The sequence below is a fragment of the Petromyzon marinus genome, chromosome 59, assembly GCF_048934315.1.
Source record: "Petromyzon marinus isolate PM22_M1 ecotype Great Lakes invasive population chromosome 59, UKy_Petmar_22M1.pri1.0, whole genome shotgun sequence".
NCBI classification, from domain to species: domain Eukaryota; kingdom Metazoa; phylum Chordata; class Hyperoartia; order Petromyzontiformes; family Petromyzontidae; genus Petromyzon; species Petromyzon marinus.
In genome coordinates, this window is record NC_133725.1 from 10,065,831 (window position 1) to 10,083,207 (window position 17,377).

Below are 17,377 nucleotides of genomic sequence, written 5' to 3' on the forward strand. Positions count from 1 at the left end.
CTTCTGGAACCTTCCCGCGTGTTCCTCATGTGCCCTTCCGTATAGGGTGCGATGGAAGTTCAACATACGTACATACAATATGCATAAAGTCATAACGAGACTGTACATATTATTTGTTCTGTCATCGGCATGCGTGACACTGCGCGACTATACAGATAGTTAAACACTGACCGAGCAAAGTACATGAATACAAAATTACCTTCTGCACTGCCTAGTATTTATGGAAGCAACTTGTCTTTTTTTGAAAGACAAGGGCGCCATGGTGGCAAAATGTTAACTTCATGTATTCTGAGTATTCTGGCAAATTGCCCAATGATGCTGGATGTAATTACCAGCGAAACGTCGGACTCAGATTGTAAATGTTGTGGATTCACTCAGCACACCGGTGGGCTGAAGTAGTAACTATTTTGCGTTTTGTTTACGTGAAAAATCCCTTACTGATTTGCCGTGTCGGGTGGTGAAGGGTTTTGACACATTTATACTTACGCGATCTAACCCAAAAACCTTTATTATGAATAATATTGGTCGTGAAAGCCTACGTATTAAACTTGATATATAGGTCGTGGTTTCGATCTCGACCCTGATGCCTGTGTAGTGTTAGTAAGACGGAGACGAGGTTAGTAGATGCACCTTCTTTATTGAACACACACGATCTCGCCTGCACACTCTACAGTCACTAGCCTATACACAACACTAGCCGTCTAACACCGACAGTGCTGACGGAGACAGCCAACAACTATCTAGCAGCGCAATATCGAGTGAAGACGGCAGCGACAATGGTGACGAGATGACAGCAACCACGAGATGATCCAATCCCAGAACCAGCAGCCTCAAGCTCCCGCTCTCACCTCCTTTTATGCTACCAGCACGGACTGGCTCCGCCCTGGCCGCGCCTCCATTCTTGAACCCACTAGCACAGGGGTCGGGAACCTATGGCTCGCGAGCCAGATGTGGCTCTTTTGATGATTGCATATGGCTCGCAGATAAAACAAAATATTCTCACTTGTTTTAATCCATCCATCGATTTTTCACTGCGCATGTCCTGTTCAGGGCTGCAGGAGCAATTGTCCATTATTTTAATTGGATGATACTGGCCTACGTTTGCCGTTGCTGGGTAAAACAGGTAAACGCCCCCTTTTGAATCAGTCTGAGACTGCGTCTGCTCGGTCATTAGCTCAAAGCTAACCCTTCGACGAAGAAGATGGCGAAAAGAAAAAAAGACGACGAGTATCGTACATTTCAGGACGAATGGACCGAAGAATTCGCCTTTGTGGAGAGAGCGGGTTCTGCGGTGTGTCTAATTTGCAATGACAAAATTACATCGTTGAAACGGTCGAATGTAAAGCGGCACTTCGACACGCGCCACGCTACCTTTGCATCAAAATACCCTGCGGGAGACAGCAGAAAGAAAGCATGCCAAGAGCTTCTGAGCAGGGTGCAAGCTAGCCAGCAGCAACTCCGCGTATGGACCCGGCAAGGTGACTATAATTCGGCTAGCTTTGCTGGTTCTTTAGCAATAGTGAGGAACGGAAAACCATTCACAGATGGCGAGTATGCTAAAACGTTCATGCTGGATGTAGCCAATGAACTTTTTGATGATCTTCCGAACAAAGACAAGATAATCAAACGGATACAAGACATGCCTCTGTCGGCAAGAACTGTTCATGATCGTACCATCGTGATGGCAAACAAAGTGGAGGAAACGCAAGTGAAGGACATAAATGCAGCGCCGTTCTTTTCTCTGGCTTTGGATGAGTCAACAGACGTGAGCCATTTGTCGCAGTTCAGCGTGATTGCAAGATATGCTGTTGGTGACACACTGCGCGAAGAAAGTCTTGCTGTTCTGCCATTAAAAGGGTCCACAAGAGGTGAGGATTTATTCAAGTCTTTCATGGAGTTTGCTCAAGAAAAAAGTCTACCTATGGATAAACTTCTCTCAGTGTGTACTGATGATGCTCCGTGTATGGTGGGGAAAAACAAAGGATTTGTGGCGCTTCTCCGTGAACATGAAAATAGACCCATCCTAAGTTTCCATTGCATTATACACCAGGAGGCACTTTGTGCTCAGATGTGTGACAGGCAGTTTGGCGAAGTGATGTCGCTGGTCATTCGTGTGATCAACTTTATTGTTGCCCGAGCCTTAAATGATCGCCAGTTTAAAACACTGCTGGATGAAGTTGTAAATAACTATCCTGGTCTGCTTTTGCACAGCAATGTGCGTTGGTTGTCAAGAGGGAAGGTGCTTAGCCGTTTTGCGGCTTGCCTGAACGAAATCCGGACTTTCCTTGAAATGAAAGGCGTCGGGCATCCTGAGCTAGCCGACACCGAGTGGCTCCTCAAGTTTTACTATCTCGTAGATCTGACTGAACATCTGAACCAGCTCAACGTGAAAATGCAAGGCATTGGAAATACAGTGTTATCCCTTCAACAAGCTGTATTTGCTTTTGAAAACAAGCTGGAGCTTTTCATCACGGATCTTGAAACAGGTCGTTTACTACATTTTGAAAAACTGAGCCAATTTAAAGATGCATGCACAGCAAGTGAGCCCATTCAAAACCTTGATCTCCACCAGCTAGCTGGCTGCACATCCAGTCTCCTACAGTCCTTCAAAGCACGCTTTGGAGAATTTCGTGAGCACACTCGTCTTTTTAAGTTCATCACCCATCCAAACGAGTGTTCACTGAACACAGCCGACCTGAATTACATCCCTGGTGTCTCCGTCAGAGATTTTGAAGCAGAAGTGGCTGACCTGAAGGCCTCAGACATGTGGGTGAATAAGTTCAAGTCACTGAATGAAGATTTGGAAAGAATCACACGACAGAAAGCGGAGTTGGCGAGCAAGCACATGTGGACAGAAATGAAAAAACTCCAACCCGAAGACCAGCTGATTCTCAAAACTTGGAACGCGCTTCCTGTCACATACCACACACTGCAGCGTGTGAGTATTGCTGTATTGACCATGTTTGGATCTACGTATGCATGTGAGCAGTCATTCTCACATCTTAAAAACATCAAGTCCAACCTACGATCACGTTTAACGGATGAAAGCCTCAACGCTTGCATGAAGCTTAACCTCACCAAGTACCAACCCGACTACAAAGACATCAGCAAATCCATGCAGCACCAGAAGTCGCATTAATGGTGAGTGTTATAACAACATTATTTAAAAGAATAAATTCAGAGGCTTATTATACTGACATTTAGTTGAATTCACTTTTAAAATATATTATATGGCTCTCACTGAAATAAATTTCCAAATTTTTTGCTTTCATGGCTTTCTTAGTCAAAAAGGTTCCCGACCCCTGCACTAGCAGGTTTCAGGGGCTTCCAGATGGGATCCTCCATGACCCTTGCCCTAGTTCCTGCGCCCCGCTGACACACCCATGTATATCCTCGCCGGCGTGTGTACTGTTTGTCCACCACAGTTGCCGCTGCTGGTTACCAGCCAGCGCTATTACACCACCTGCATATTTGGAGTTTGCCTGTATCTCTCCCCGTGTTTGCGTGGATTTTCTCTGGGTTCTCCGGTTTTGCCCTCCACATTTAGAATCAACGTGCATTTAGAGTATTTTGCTGTTATAAATGTCCACATGATTAAGCCACTTCGTTGAGCTATCATTTGTAATAGCCAGGTCGCTTCTGAAGAGTTTAGAGTTTTTGCTTGTAATTCGAAACAACAACTAATTACGTCCAATATTAGTGGAAACCAGCGTAAAATGAAATTGCTTTCCGCTGCTATAATGTGTAGACAACTTACTGTACATTTGTTGCCGTGGAAAAAGGGGCAGAGCCGTTTTCTTCTCGCCGTTTTGGACAGTGGGGGCGGAGCTGTGGTGTGAGTTGGCGTGAGCCATGCTTTGTGCTTCCAGTTTTTTGTTCCTAATTATTCAATTGTTTATTGTTACCGGACTATCCTGAATGGGATCATCTTAGCTACGCACAATTAGTAAGGCACCGAATGCAGAAATGGACTACAAATGTAAGCTGAGACAACCACATGGAGCAGCTCCACTGCTGCGGGGCCGTTTGTGAGGGGGCCGAGGGAGCCGACGAAGCTAGGGGGGGCCGACGGAGTTGGGGGGAGGCGACGGAGCTGGGGGGGGGCCGACGGAGCCGGGGGGGCCGACGGAGCTGGGGGGGGTGACGGAGCTGGGGGGGGCTGACGGAACCAGGGGGGGGGCCGACGGAGTCAGGGGGGGCCGACGGAGCCGGGGGGGCCGACGGAGCCAGGGGGGGGCCGACGGAAGTGGGGGCGGGGCCGACGGAGCCAAGGGGGGGCCGACGGAGGTGGGGGCGGGGCCGACGGTGTCGGGGGGGGCGACGGAGCCAGGGGGGGCCACGGAGCCGGGGGGGGGGCGACGGAGCTGGGGGGGGCGACGGAGCCGGGGGGGGGGCGGTGGGGCCGGGGGGGGGGCGACGGAGCCAGGGAGGGGCGACGGAGCTGGGGGGGCCGACGGTGTCGGGGGGGGGGGCGACGGAGCTGGGGGGGGCGACGAAGCCAGGGAGGGGCGACGGGGCCAGGGGGGGGCAGACGGAGCTGGGGGGGCGACGGAGCTGGGGGGGGGTGACAGAGCTGGAGGGGGGGCCGACGGAGCTGGGGAGGGGGGCGACGGAGCCCGGGGGGGGCCGACGGAGCCAGCGGGGGGGGCGATGGAGCTGGGGGGGGGGCGACGGAGCTGGGGGGGGGGGGCGACGGAGCCAGCGGGGGGGCGATGGAACCGGGGGGGGCGACGGAGCTGGGGGGGGGCCGACGGAGTCAGGGGGGGGGGCGGGGCGACGGCGCAAGCGGATGGAGCCGACACTGACTTTCTCACATCATACACTGACACACTCACACCATGCACTGACTCACTCACACATTATGCACTGACTCGCTCATCATGCGCTTACTCACTCACACATCATACACTCGCACAACCACTGACCCATTCACTCATCATACACAGGTTCACTCATTGTTTGCTGGCTCACTCGCACATCATACACTGTCTCACTCATCATGCGCTGACTAACACATCGTGCGCTGACTCACACATCATACACTCACTCACACTGCCACTGACTCGCTCACACATCATACACTCGCTCACACATCATTCACTGACTCACTCTTCATACGCTGACTCGCACATCATACACTCACTCTGCTGCTGACTCACTCACACATACACTGGGAGTGTCGTGCTGCCAGCTATGGCTGCAGTTTTTTTGTCGTACGTGTTATGTATATCGTTTATTGTTAAATTTAAATTCACAGTTCCTATGATTACTGTTGTTACATTGTTTTTACAGCTTTATTTTGGTGATTCGAAAACATATGGTTCATCTAAATTGTCTTATGGTTGTTGTTGTTGGCTTGCACCACATTGATTTTAACACAGCGTTTTAACATGTTTTTTTGCGAGGAATATTTGCTGGTTTATTCCAGGATGTTTCTGTTACGCGTTGTCGCTTTAAGATGTTCTGTGTTCAAATTTTGTTTGTTGCGGTTGCATCCGACTTAAGAGCCGCATGGCTCACAGGGCTATACCTAATAAATGAAACTTGAAAACTTGAAACTTGAAAACGGTGGCCTTTTATATCCCCACGCTCACCCCTTGAGGTCACGTGGTTCACCGCTCCATGACATGTTTGCAACAAACAAATGCACTAGCCCACAACAGCCACCTGGGGCAGCAGAACATAACAAATATGCATTGTATAGTTTGTTAAAGAGCATAAACCATCACGCAAACTCCGGTCATCCTCGCAGTGGTGGCTTTTGGCTGGCCATCGAAGCAAGGCAGTCATCGCATCACGCGCTTTTGGATGCGCTTCTGTGACCGTCTGGAACGCTCTTCCAATATTAGGAAGCCACTGGAGTTGTGCACTTTTATATCTAGATTGAAACTAATTTCTTTAGAACTGCATTTAATGTTTAGTTTATTGTCCTTCCCCCGCATCTCTGATTAATACAATTGACTCATAAGGTGTGAAATTAATTTAACACACGTACACTGTTTGACCTGCACTATGTTGCATTGCCTGCAGGATACCGGAATCGACATTGGCGACATCTCGCAGAGGGTGGTTCTGAGGAAGGCGCTCAAGTGTAAGAGCTTTGAGTGGTACTTGGACAACGTTTTCCCGGCTTTTGAGCGGCATGGAAACATCGCACGGTTCGGGGTGGTGAGCGATGCACGCCTCTGCCAAGGCCACCGTCGATTTAAAGTAGAAAAAGTGTTAATTCCCCTCCACCCACCTATAATTTTTGTGGTGTTCTGGTTGCGCAGCTATCATAATTACGTCATCACAAGACGCAGAAATCCATTCCAAAACTCTCACTGAGTAGCAGCAGCTCCACCGTGTTTAAATAAAGGCACACAGAAGTGGATATCACGTAACTTCCTCTATGATCCTTTCTTAAAGTGGTGATTTGGTCCATGTAGAACGTCCCGCATAAGCAGATACAGTATCAAATAATTACCTCTGAGATTCCTTATTCTTCAAGGTACATTCTTATCCACGCAGAATGGCCAGTGGAAGTGGATATCACAGAGCTATTTCTAAGATCCCATTTTTAAGTGACACTGTCACTGATGATGCTGTCACTGATGATGCTGTCACTGATGATGCTGTGAGTGATAATGCAGTGTGTGATGCTGTGTGATGACGCTGTATGGGATGACGCTGTGTAACGTGAGTGACGCTGTGTTGTGATGACGACGCCGTGAGTGACGATGCCGTGAGTGACTGATTATTTTCATCTTAATGAATGAAATGTATCTCACTTTTGCAGTTTACAAACAGCAGAAGGAAGGACCTGTGTCTGGACAGAGGCAATCCAGAGAAAAAACAGCCTATCATGTTCACGTGCTATGGGTATCAGCCTCAGGTATGCTGTTCCGTCACAGACATTTCAGTCATATATACCGAAACTTTAAGGATGGTGCCCTGGTGCTAGAGGTGAGCAGCACCCCGGACTTGAAATATATCAGCCACCAGGTTGGATCCCATCCCTTGGAGAGGCAGTTGAAATGACATTGCTGTTTCTGAAACTCAACCCCCTCTGTCCACGCATCAGGACGAAACACAATCGGGAAGTCTCGTGTGTTGGAGGTGTCACTGTGGCCATGAGATGGTAATTACCTCGCCTGGTATGTAGGAGGTTGTGGGTTTGATTCCTACCCTAACGCCTGTTGTATATTTTGAGTTTGCATCTTTTCTTTCCCTGTGGTCGCATGGATTTTTCTCCGGGTGCTCCGGGTTTTCCCCCCACATTTAGAAACAATGTGCGTTTACAATATTTAGCTGTTATAAAATTTTCCGTGCTGATATGCGACTTCGTTGGGTTATCATTTGTGATGGCCAGATCACTACATAAAACGAGCTATAGTATAGCTCGGTGGGCCTTAACTGCTTAATATATTTGTTAATAATAATTTTAAGTGTGGTTACTTCCACCAACACTGCGTCCAATATATACTGAGCAGTGTTGAAGATTAGGCCAAATACCAAACCCAGAGGAGGCTCTCTATACACCTTTCTACCAACAGTTGCACGAGCAGTTAAGTTATTGTAGGGCTGCACCTTTAATCCTCACTTCATCCTCAAAATAAATACAAATGTAATGTGCGATTCTAGATTTGAAGTTTTCGTGATTACAAGGATCCATACTCTTTGGTTCTTTCGGTGAAGTTTCGGTAAAGTTCTTTATGACACTTGGGCTACACCTATTTCAAACCTTTTAAAACAGTCTGCATCAGCAGCAGACCATGCTTTCCCACCTGATGAAGGACGCTTGTTTTGCGCCCGAAACGTCGTGATTTAATTAATTTATTTTAATTTTATTATTTTCATTTTTCTTTCGTCTATGTAATGTGCGATTTCCGCGACATGCCGTGTAGAGGGTACTTCTTCTTTTATTCATATATGGGCACAACACAGGCCAACCTTATCTCTCACTCGAGTACAACACTGAATGATAGCGTCTGTACGGGCCACACACACACGGCTGATCACTCGGCGTGGTTCCACCATCCGCACTCGGCCACGCCGCTGACTGGCGGCATGCCAGGGAGGGTAATGGAAGCCGCAGGAGATCTTCCACGTGGCCGGACGACGGAGAGAGATGACGGCGAGCAGCAAATGCAGTCCGGACCCAAGACTCCACACACGAACCCCGAATCCTCCTCTGCCCCCGCTTGTATCACCCCAGGTGCGGCAACCTTCCAGCACACTCTCGAAGCATCCGGCCAACCTTGCCCATTACCTTTGCCCCAGATACCTCTCCCATTCAGATTGGATGTTGTTTTAGCAGTGCCCGTACCCGTGCTTCCCTTTCCTAACCAGCAGATGTCAGCATGTCATTACATCACCACCCCCCCCCACCCCCGTCCCGTCCCGGCTAATACCAAGACAATAGGAAAGTGCACCCATACACCAGTTAAGAACGACAATAAAGAGCTATACGTCCAACACACGAATTAGGTAACCTCGAAGAGCAGTGGGGACGACAACATGGCAACGGTCCAACATGTCCTCTCTCCACATCAATAGGTCATCATGAAGAACCAATCAAGGCCCATAAACCAACGCGGGAGTTGTCTGTTCAATTTCTGCACGATGCCGCAAGACCCGTAGAGAATTATCATTCAACTGCTCGTGCACCCATGCAGAGAGTGGAAGGTGCAAAATGCTATCGGCAGGCGCAACCGCCCTAGCGGGCTCCGTGTCATTGAACGCAGACATGACGGTAGTTGATTTCAACGTCCAGGGTCTACAATGGCTCACACCCGACAACATGGACAAAGGCGAATGAGGCAACCGGGACAAGGCATCCGCATTGCAATGTCGAACACCTTTCCGATATAGCACGCGGAACAATTATTCCTGTAGAATTTCGAGCAAACACGAAAGTTCGCCAGAAGGTTGTTCAACCTTTAAGGAATACTGGAGGGCCACGTGATCCATGCGAACGACCAACTCCCTGCCATAGAGGTAAGGCCTGTATTGTCAGATGAAATAGACAATGGCCAATAATTCTTTATGAGTGACACAATAACGACGTTCTGTGGGGGAGAGGACACGGCTGCCATACGCGACCACCTCAATACCGTTCTTAACTTGAGACAAAATGGCGCATATTCCCGTGTCACTAGCTGCAGCCTCCTCCTCCGGTCCCCATCGGAACTTCTGGTTCTCAGCAGTCAAGGCATGCAAGGGTTTGGCGACCGTGTTAAAGTGCGGTACAAACCTGCGGTAGTACGACGCAAACCAGAAGAAACTGCGCACATCATCCACGGATTTGTGGGTCGGCCAATCGTGAACGCAAGCCATTTTCTCTGGATCTGTGGCTATACCCTCAGCGCTAACAATGTGGCCCAAATAGCATACAGAATTCTGTAACAAATTACATTTCGCTGGTTTAAATTTCAAATTGGCTGAGCGCTTCCTAATGAAAACAGATCGCAGCCATCAGAGATGTTCCACTGCAGGCCATTCAAGATGAGTTCCATGAGTCGCTGAAAGATGACTGGAGCCGAATTCAAGCCCATCGGAAGGCAATTAAACTGGAAGAGTCCCTGGGTTGTGCAGAACGCGGTTTTTGGTTTTGATGATTTGTCAAGGGGAAGCTGCCAAAACCCTGATGACAAGTCGAGATTGGAGAAAAACCGCATGCCTGACAAGGCATCCAGAGAGTCGTCCATGCTTTGGAGCGGGTATGCGTCGGCCACATAAACTTTGTTCAACTTACAGAAGTCAACACAAAACCTAAGACTGCCGTCCTTCTTCTTAACAAGCATGGCGGGCGCTCCCCAAGGGCTATTAGATCGAGAAATAATATCGGCGGCCAACATGTTGTCGACCGCCCATTGCACACGTTCCTTTTATACTGGGCTCAATCAGTACGAGTTCTGATGAATAGGGCCGGCCTCCCCTGTGTCGATACGATGTTGAAACATGAAGGTACCACCGATATCAAAGAATGTTTTGCTGAAGACGTCGGAGAACTCGCACAAAAGCAAACGCAAGTCATTTTGTTACTCCGAAGACAACTACGAATTCTCCCGACACAGCGCTTCCAACCACATCCCGTTCGTGACCCCAATTTGCTCTACTGCACCGACACTTTGCGGCGCAACGGTATCATTCTCACAAAACGCGGTAGTAGTGTGAGCCAACACCGTACCTGCCTGAAACACAACCATACCTGGACCCGCATTAAGCACTTGCAAAAAGGGGCCTGATTGGAGCAAAATACTGTTTGTGTGCCAACTAGCGCCAATCCGCCAGTCACCATTTGTGACGGGGTCAGAAGAACCCCAGCCGTCAGATCAACATTCCTCAATTCCTTGCAATAGCATAATGGGACAACCATCTGAGACCCTGGCGGGATCTCCACCTAATCCTTAGCAAGAGCTTGAACCGTGACCCTCGCCGACGTACGTACATGCAAAGACGGTAGAAAACTATTTGCGACTCGACGGCATTTCCACACAACCTTGATCGACCAGGATTTTAATAGGCCTTCTTTTTAGAAAATCGGTACCCAAAAAGTAGGGAATAGCCAGCATCTTTGAGATCAATACAGGTCCAACCACGGCAACCTCGCCAATTTCGATACGGGCATCCACCTGACCAATGATGTCCATGCTCCCACCATTTGCTGTGACACAAGCATTAATGACAGGTCGTACTTGACGAGCAGAGATCGACAACAATTGGAAAATAACAATAGAAATAATGGTAGCCAAGGCTCCCGTGTCCACTAAGACACGTACCTCAATATCCTGAATATATCCGGATACTGCCGAGGAACCCGCAGCCTCCGCGATCATGCGACGCACCAATTTCCTCCACTGTGTTCCCGAGCTAGGCCACCCCTGCGCAACCGAATTATGTTGCCCGGTGTTGATGTGTGTGTCATGCTGAGCGTGGATGAACTCTGAGTCATTAGATGTCTGAGATTTTAAAATGGGCCGGGTGTCTGACGTGGCTCGACTCACCTGTTAGGGTTGAGGTGGAGACGTCGGAGGGGCAGCGGGCGCCAGAGCTATAGTCAGTGTCTGATAGTGACTGTGGCATCCTCGTGCCAAGTGCCCCGGCTGACCGCAGCGGAAACAAGCAAGAGATGGCCTCTGTGCCATCCAATCCTCCTGTTGACGCGGTTTCCAGTTCCATCGACGGTGTGCAGCATACCCTCTTCTCGACCTGGTGATCACAAATGATAGCTCAACTAAGTGGGTTATCAAGTGGAAATTTCTAGCAGCCAAACACTCAAAATGTGGAGAGAAAACTGGATAAAATTCACACAACCACGGGGAGAGAAACCATGCAAACTCCAAATATAGAACATGCGTAAGGGTCAGGATCGAGCGCACGACTTCCTGCATACCAGGCGAGGCAATGACAATCTTACTGCTGGCTCGGTGTGCTCTCTGAACATCTAAGCTGCGCCGGCAACAAACCTTGTTTTGATCTTATGACAGCTCGCCGTTATGACCACCTCTGAGCAAATCATGGTGGGCTTCAGAGCCGGCCAGAGGGTTCAAGAGAAAATCTGCCTCGGGGTCTCGGAGGACGGGGAGAAGCTGGCGCTGTTGGATCCTATGCAGGCATCACTGCAAGCACGGTACCTGCACTTTAAGGTGAGAGAGAGAGTTAGTAATGCGTGCCCACAGTTGTTCTGTTTACGAGCATTTATAATCTAAGTGCCGCACAGCATTGTCGGATGCTATGAGCATGAATTAATCTATATATAATGAAAGCATCATAATGATCATTTGTATTCCTTTAAGGCTCTGGACCTGGTGGTCAAAATTAACAATGTGACACTTTTTCACTTCTCTCGAGTTGGTGGTCTAGACAAGGCTGAGAGAATGGCACTGTATATGTGCAATATGTGTGGTGGTAACATTGCTTGCAAGCTTTGTCGCAGATCGTGATTCGAGTCTGGTGGCCACCCCGGTTAGTACAGTCTGCTTTCCTATAATGTGTTTTTATAACGTCTATTAAAAGAAACACATTTTTTTACGCGCATGCAAATTGGATATAACACATTCGAGTAATGGAACTACGTTGCACAAATAGGAATAAACAGTCTCAGCATAGCATAATCACACAAGGCGGGATGCTGTTGGATCCATCTAGATGCTGCCCACGTGCCTATTCTTTGTTCACCCTGCGTACACATCTCGCTTGTTATCGTGGACTGTGCTTTAACACTGTTATATATTATTTATTAAAGCGCAATTTTTACACAACACGGTGTTCTACAGGAATACAACTACCGCATTATAGCACAACAGACTGTGCTTTACCCGAGATGATAAATTATTTATTAGAGCATGATTGTTCCATCACGTGGCGTTCTTCAGGAATGCAACTACTAGTTCATGAAGCCTGTCTTCGTCAGGCAAAAGTTTTCAAGAAATGTACTAATTAACCTAATATGATCTTTTAACATTTTTATCTATGATCAGACGCTAACAACTATTCCAAAAAAGTGTATCCATAAAAAAACACAAATTGTTGACAACTTGATTAAACTTATTATACTCTTTGGTTCTTTCAGTAAAGTCACGTTGATAGAAAATGAATAGATCACGACGTTTCGATCGCAACACAATCGATCGTCTTCAGGCGAGAGAGAGAAAGCTACTGAAACAAGGTCTTATGTAGGCCTGAAATGGATGCAGCCTTAGGGTAAGAGGGCGGGGCTAGAGATGATCTGCCTGAGGCTGTGGAAGTGGCTATTGTATTGTGAGAGATTAGCATGTCAATGCACGAGCTTAGTATGTTGCAGCATCGGTGACTGAGCGAGAAGTACATCCAGCCAGTTAATACAAATACATCCAACGTAATAATGCAACTCAGAGAGTCAGCGAAAATCCCAGGAAGGATGGAAACCTCACAGCACGTTGAGACTTCCAGTGATTGCTCAATTTGTACCAATCTTCTCGGTTGAAGTTGTGTCTGTGTTTTATATCTAGATGGCTTCATGAACAAATCTCTGATGATAGCCAGTGGGTTTGCAGAGTACCTTCGTCTTGGAAGAAACAATTTCGTGTGTTCCCACAGTGATCCGCATCAACGGAGGTATTGGTCCTACCGTGGTTCAGATCTGCCTTGTATTCGTGAACACGGTCCGAGACATGTTTCCTTTCCCAATGTAACGCTGCCGCAGCCACAACTTAGTTGTGGACACCAGGATATTGCATGTCAAGAATTGCATCCTTTACTGATGGGATCAATCACGGATTTTGTGGACTGTGTTGAAACGAACTTGGATCTTGTGTTTGTTTAAGATTTTGGAAGTATTTTTGGTAACCCCTGCTATGTATGGCAAGGTGATGGTTTTGATTGGGTCCGTGGATAGTTGTCTTCCCATGGCTGGGGAGACAGCTTTGCGGATTATAGGGTCAGAATATCCATTCATCCTGAGGGCTTGGTGTTCGTGCTCCAGCTCACTGGCTAGGTGGTGCTGGTTGGAGATGCAATGGGCCCTATGGTGTAGTGTTTTGATGAGGGAATTATTCTTGGCTGGATGGTGGTGGGAGTCAGGCTTTAGATAGGCATCCCTGTGGGTGACTTTCGTGTAGACAGAATGTCCCAACGAGCCATCTTCTTCTCGATAAAAACATCCAGGAATGGTAACTTGCCATCCTTTGACTTTGATGGCTGGGTGTATAGAATTGATGTGGTTGAAGAATTGGTTTAGTGCTGGCTGGCCATGTGGCCAAATGACGAACGTGTCATCTACATATCTCTTCCACAAGGAAGGACGTAGGGTGGATGTCTGGATGGCATCTGTCTCATTTGTCCATGAAAACATTTGCTACCACTGGCGATAAGGGAGAATCCATTGTAACAGGCATACAACGACTCATTCCAGAAGAACATGCGCAACATGAAGCATGTGGGAATCGTGACAGCGCATCCACGTTGCAATGTTGGGAACCTTCACAATAAACGACCTTGAATGAAAATTACTGTAAAATTTCAAGCCAACGAGACAATGGCCGGCTGCTCGACCTTCAAGGAGTATTGGAGAGCCGTATGGTCAGTGTGGACAATGAATTTCCTGCCATAAAGGTAAGGCCTATACTGACGCACAAAGTAAACAATGGCCAAAAGGTATCTTGTTACACAGTAACGACTTTCCGCTGGAGAAAGGACATGGCTGCCATAAGCGACTACTTTCTCCGCACCGTTTTTCGATTGTGATAAAACGGCGCCAATACCTGTGTCGCTGGCGTCGGTGTCTAATATAAACGGCAAGGAAAAATCTGGATATTGGAGTGCATTAGATAAGCGACTGTGAAGGGCCATGAATGCCGCTTCCTCCTCTGGACCCCATTTAAATCTCTGATTTTCAGCAGTCTGCGCGTGCAGAGGTTTAGTGACCATAGCGAGATTTGGCACAAACCGACGGTAATGTGGCGCGAATCCGACGAAGCTTCGCACATCCCCCACGCATGTTGGTGTCGGCCAATCACGAACACAGGCCGTCTTCATTGGATCCGTGGCAATACCATCTTAGCTCACAACGTGACCCAAGTAATGCACTGAATGTTGCAATATATGACTTTTTTTGTTTTAATTTGAGGTTAGCGGAGCGCACCCTCTCAAAAACGGTGTGCAGGCATCGAAGGTGTTCATCAAACGTGCGACTAATCACGAACTCCATCGAGCGTTGGAATGTAGCGGGAGCTGAATTCAACCCCATCAGAAGGCAATTGAATGAGTTCCTGAGGTGTGTGGAACGTGGTTTTCGGTTTCGACAAGTCATCCAGGGGCAATTTTCAAAACCCAGAAGACAAATCGAGAGTCTACAAATATCGTGCTCCAGACAACGCATCCAAGGAGCCATCCATACACAGGAGCGAATACGCGTCGGCCACTGAAACTTATACAGAGATTCCCATCCTTTTTCTTAACAAGTATGACCGGCGCGCCCCAAGGGCTGTTAGGGTAAATTATATTAGCGGCCAGCATATCATTCACAGCGCGCTGCACACATTCCTTCTCCCCAGGGCTCCACCGATACGAATGATGACGAATAGGGCTGGCCTCACCCATATCAATGTGGTGGGACAAAAGGGACGTACATCCCAAATCGAAATAATCTTAACTGAAAACGTCAGCAAATTCACACAGAAGAGCACGCAACTCCCTGTGTTGGTCGGAAGACAACGACATTCTCTCGACATAGCTCCGTGATCCATCGATCATCTGACACAGAAGAATGAGTCGCCCGCACCAATCAGCGTGACGCACCCTCGTCATGGTCCGTAAAGGCGGTGGTGGTATGAGCCAGCACCGTACAAGCAGGAATGACAACCTCATCCAGACCCCCATTCAGAACTTGCAAAAACGGGGCCTGGCTGGAATGAACTATCGTCTTAGCGCCGACAAGCGTCAGACTCCGGGTCGCAGTATTAGACGGGGTCAGAAGGACCCCGGCCGCCGCATCATCGCCACAGATCCCTTTCGGATAATGCAATGGCACCATAATCTGGGAACCTGGCGGAATCGTAACGTCTGCTAGCGCCTGCATGGCAGCGCATGGCGACGAACGCAAGAACGGAGAAGGTAGAAAAAACTATTTGCGACCGGAGGGAATTTCCAGACAAACCTAATCCACAATAATTTTAACAGGCATACTCCCAAGAAAATCAGTGCCTAAAAAGCAGGGCACAGCCAAGGACCTCGAAATCAAGACTGGCCCTGACGCAGCGACATCCCCAATCACAATGTGGGCATCCAGCTGGCCGATGATGCCCATGGTACCCCCATTAGCAGCAACACAAGCATCAAAGGCCGGTCGAACTCGTGAAATTGGAATAGACAGAAGCTGAAAAGTTACATCAGAAATGATTGTAGCGGAAGCCCCCGTATCCACTAAGACATGAACATCAACGACCTGAATGGAGACAGGTACCGTCGAGGATCCCGCAGCCGCCGTGACCACGCAACGTGCCAGCTTTTCCATTGCATAATCGAGATAAGCCAACCCTTAGCAACAGTACTCGAATTACGATACGAACGACCCTGCTCAGTGATATGAGATGCCTGAGGTGACGAATTAGGCCGGGTGTCCAACGTGTGCCGAATCGCCTGCATGGAAAGATGTTGGGCCATCGGAGAAGGAGTCGGAGCCGGAGTAGCAGGCGGAGTCGGAGAATGAGGGCGACTCTGGCAATCTCGCGCGAAGTGGCCAACCAGCCACACCTGAAGCAGGTGACGATCGGCCAGTGCGCTGCCCAGTCGTGACACCGACGTGGACGGTAGAACCCCCGGCGACGTTGAACGTCGATCCCAATGAGGAACAGCTGCCACAAGATCACCCTCCGAAGGCGCATTATCCATCGGCTCACCATTGTGACCAGGATCCCCAGCACATGCAGCCATCTGCGTCCAATGCTGTAGGTTCTCATGCGCCTTCAGGCATCTGGCGGCCCATCGAGATGTCTGCGGCTCATGACCGCAAGCAGATAGAACCACCCCATGTACCTTGCCAAAGCTAGCATTCTATCCATAACCAGTGAGTCGATGACTTCTTGCTTGACATCAGGGTAGGCAGCCACAGCCAATGCCATCAAAGCGCTATGGTAGGTGAGGGGGGATTCAGAACCCCCGCGTCTACGCTGCATGAACTTTCGTTGAGTATCGGAAGGCGGTTTGTAGACATCAACCATTTCAGCATACACATCCTTCAACATTTTCTTTTACTCAGGAGGAATCGATCGAAATACCGCCAGTGCGTCGTTATCCAAAACGGTCGGCAGAGTGACCAACGCCTCTTCCTCCAACCAGTGTACTGACCGGAATACCACATCGAAGCACCAAGTGAAGGCGCTTCAATCGCCGCCTGCAACGACAAATTCCTTGACTTGAGGAAGACGGCGGCTGCGCTCGGCTTCGTTCCGTCCAACAACAGCAGCCCCCACTGGCTGCGCACTACGCGGCTCCTCAGAAATAGCAAACTCCAACTGCGCTCCAACAGCACTGCCAAAGATGGCGGTGTCCCGCCGCGGGGTCTCCGTAGCGTGTGTAATGGCAGACAGCTCTCCCGGGCCCGCAATGGCGGCCGTCGACAGAAGAACCCTCCAAGGCTCCATCCCGAAGCCTCTGCTCGTCACCCCTCGGCAAAACCTCCTGTGGGTGCCCCGTCACCATAGATAACGCTACAAGCGGCACCAGCTGGAGGAGCACCATCCATAGTGAGTCCAGGTGCTCCTCTACCCGTTTCCAGCTGTCCTCTACCCGTTGTGGCAAAGATGCCGCAGCTGCACCGTCCGTTTCTGGCATGGTGACCTCACCAGCCGCGGTTCCTGTGACCGGGACCATGGATCCCGGGGTCAGCAGGTCCTGGGTCCCCGCCTTGTCATTG

At 49.0% G+C, this 17,377-nt stretch overlaps 1 protein-coding gene across 1 annotated transcript in view; it reads left to right on the forward strand.

Annotated features, from left to right (window-relative positions):
- The window catches only part of LOC142905813 (polypeptide N-acetylgalactosaminyltransferase 18-like), a 108,955-nt gene that overhangs the window by 77,450 nt on the left and 14,128 nt on the right, over nt 1-17,377 (forward strand). Inside the window, exons 8-10 of the mRNA XM_076052952.1 lie at nt 6,031-6,168; nt 6,779-6,874; nt 11,472-11,630. Of these exons, the coding sequence (XP_075909067.1) occupies nt 6,031-6,168; nt 6,779-6,874; nt 11,472-11,630 (393 nt within the window). The remainder of the gene's footprint in view (nt 1-6,030; nt 6,169-6,778; nt 6,875-11,471; nt 11,631-17,377) is intronic.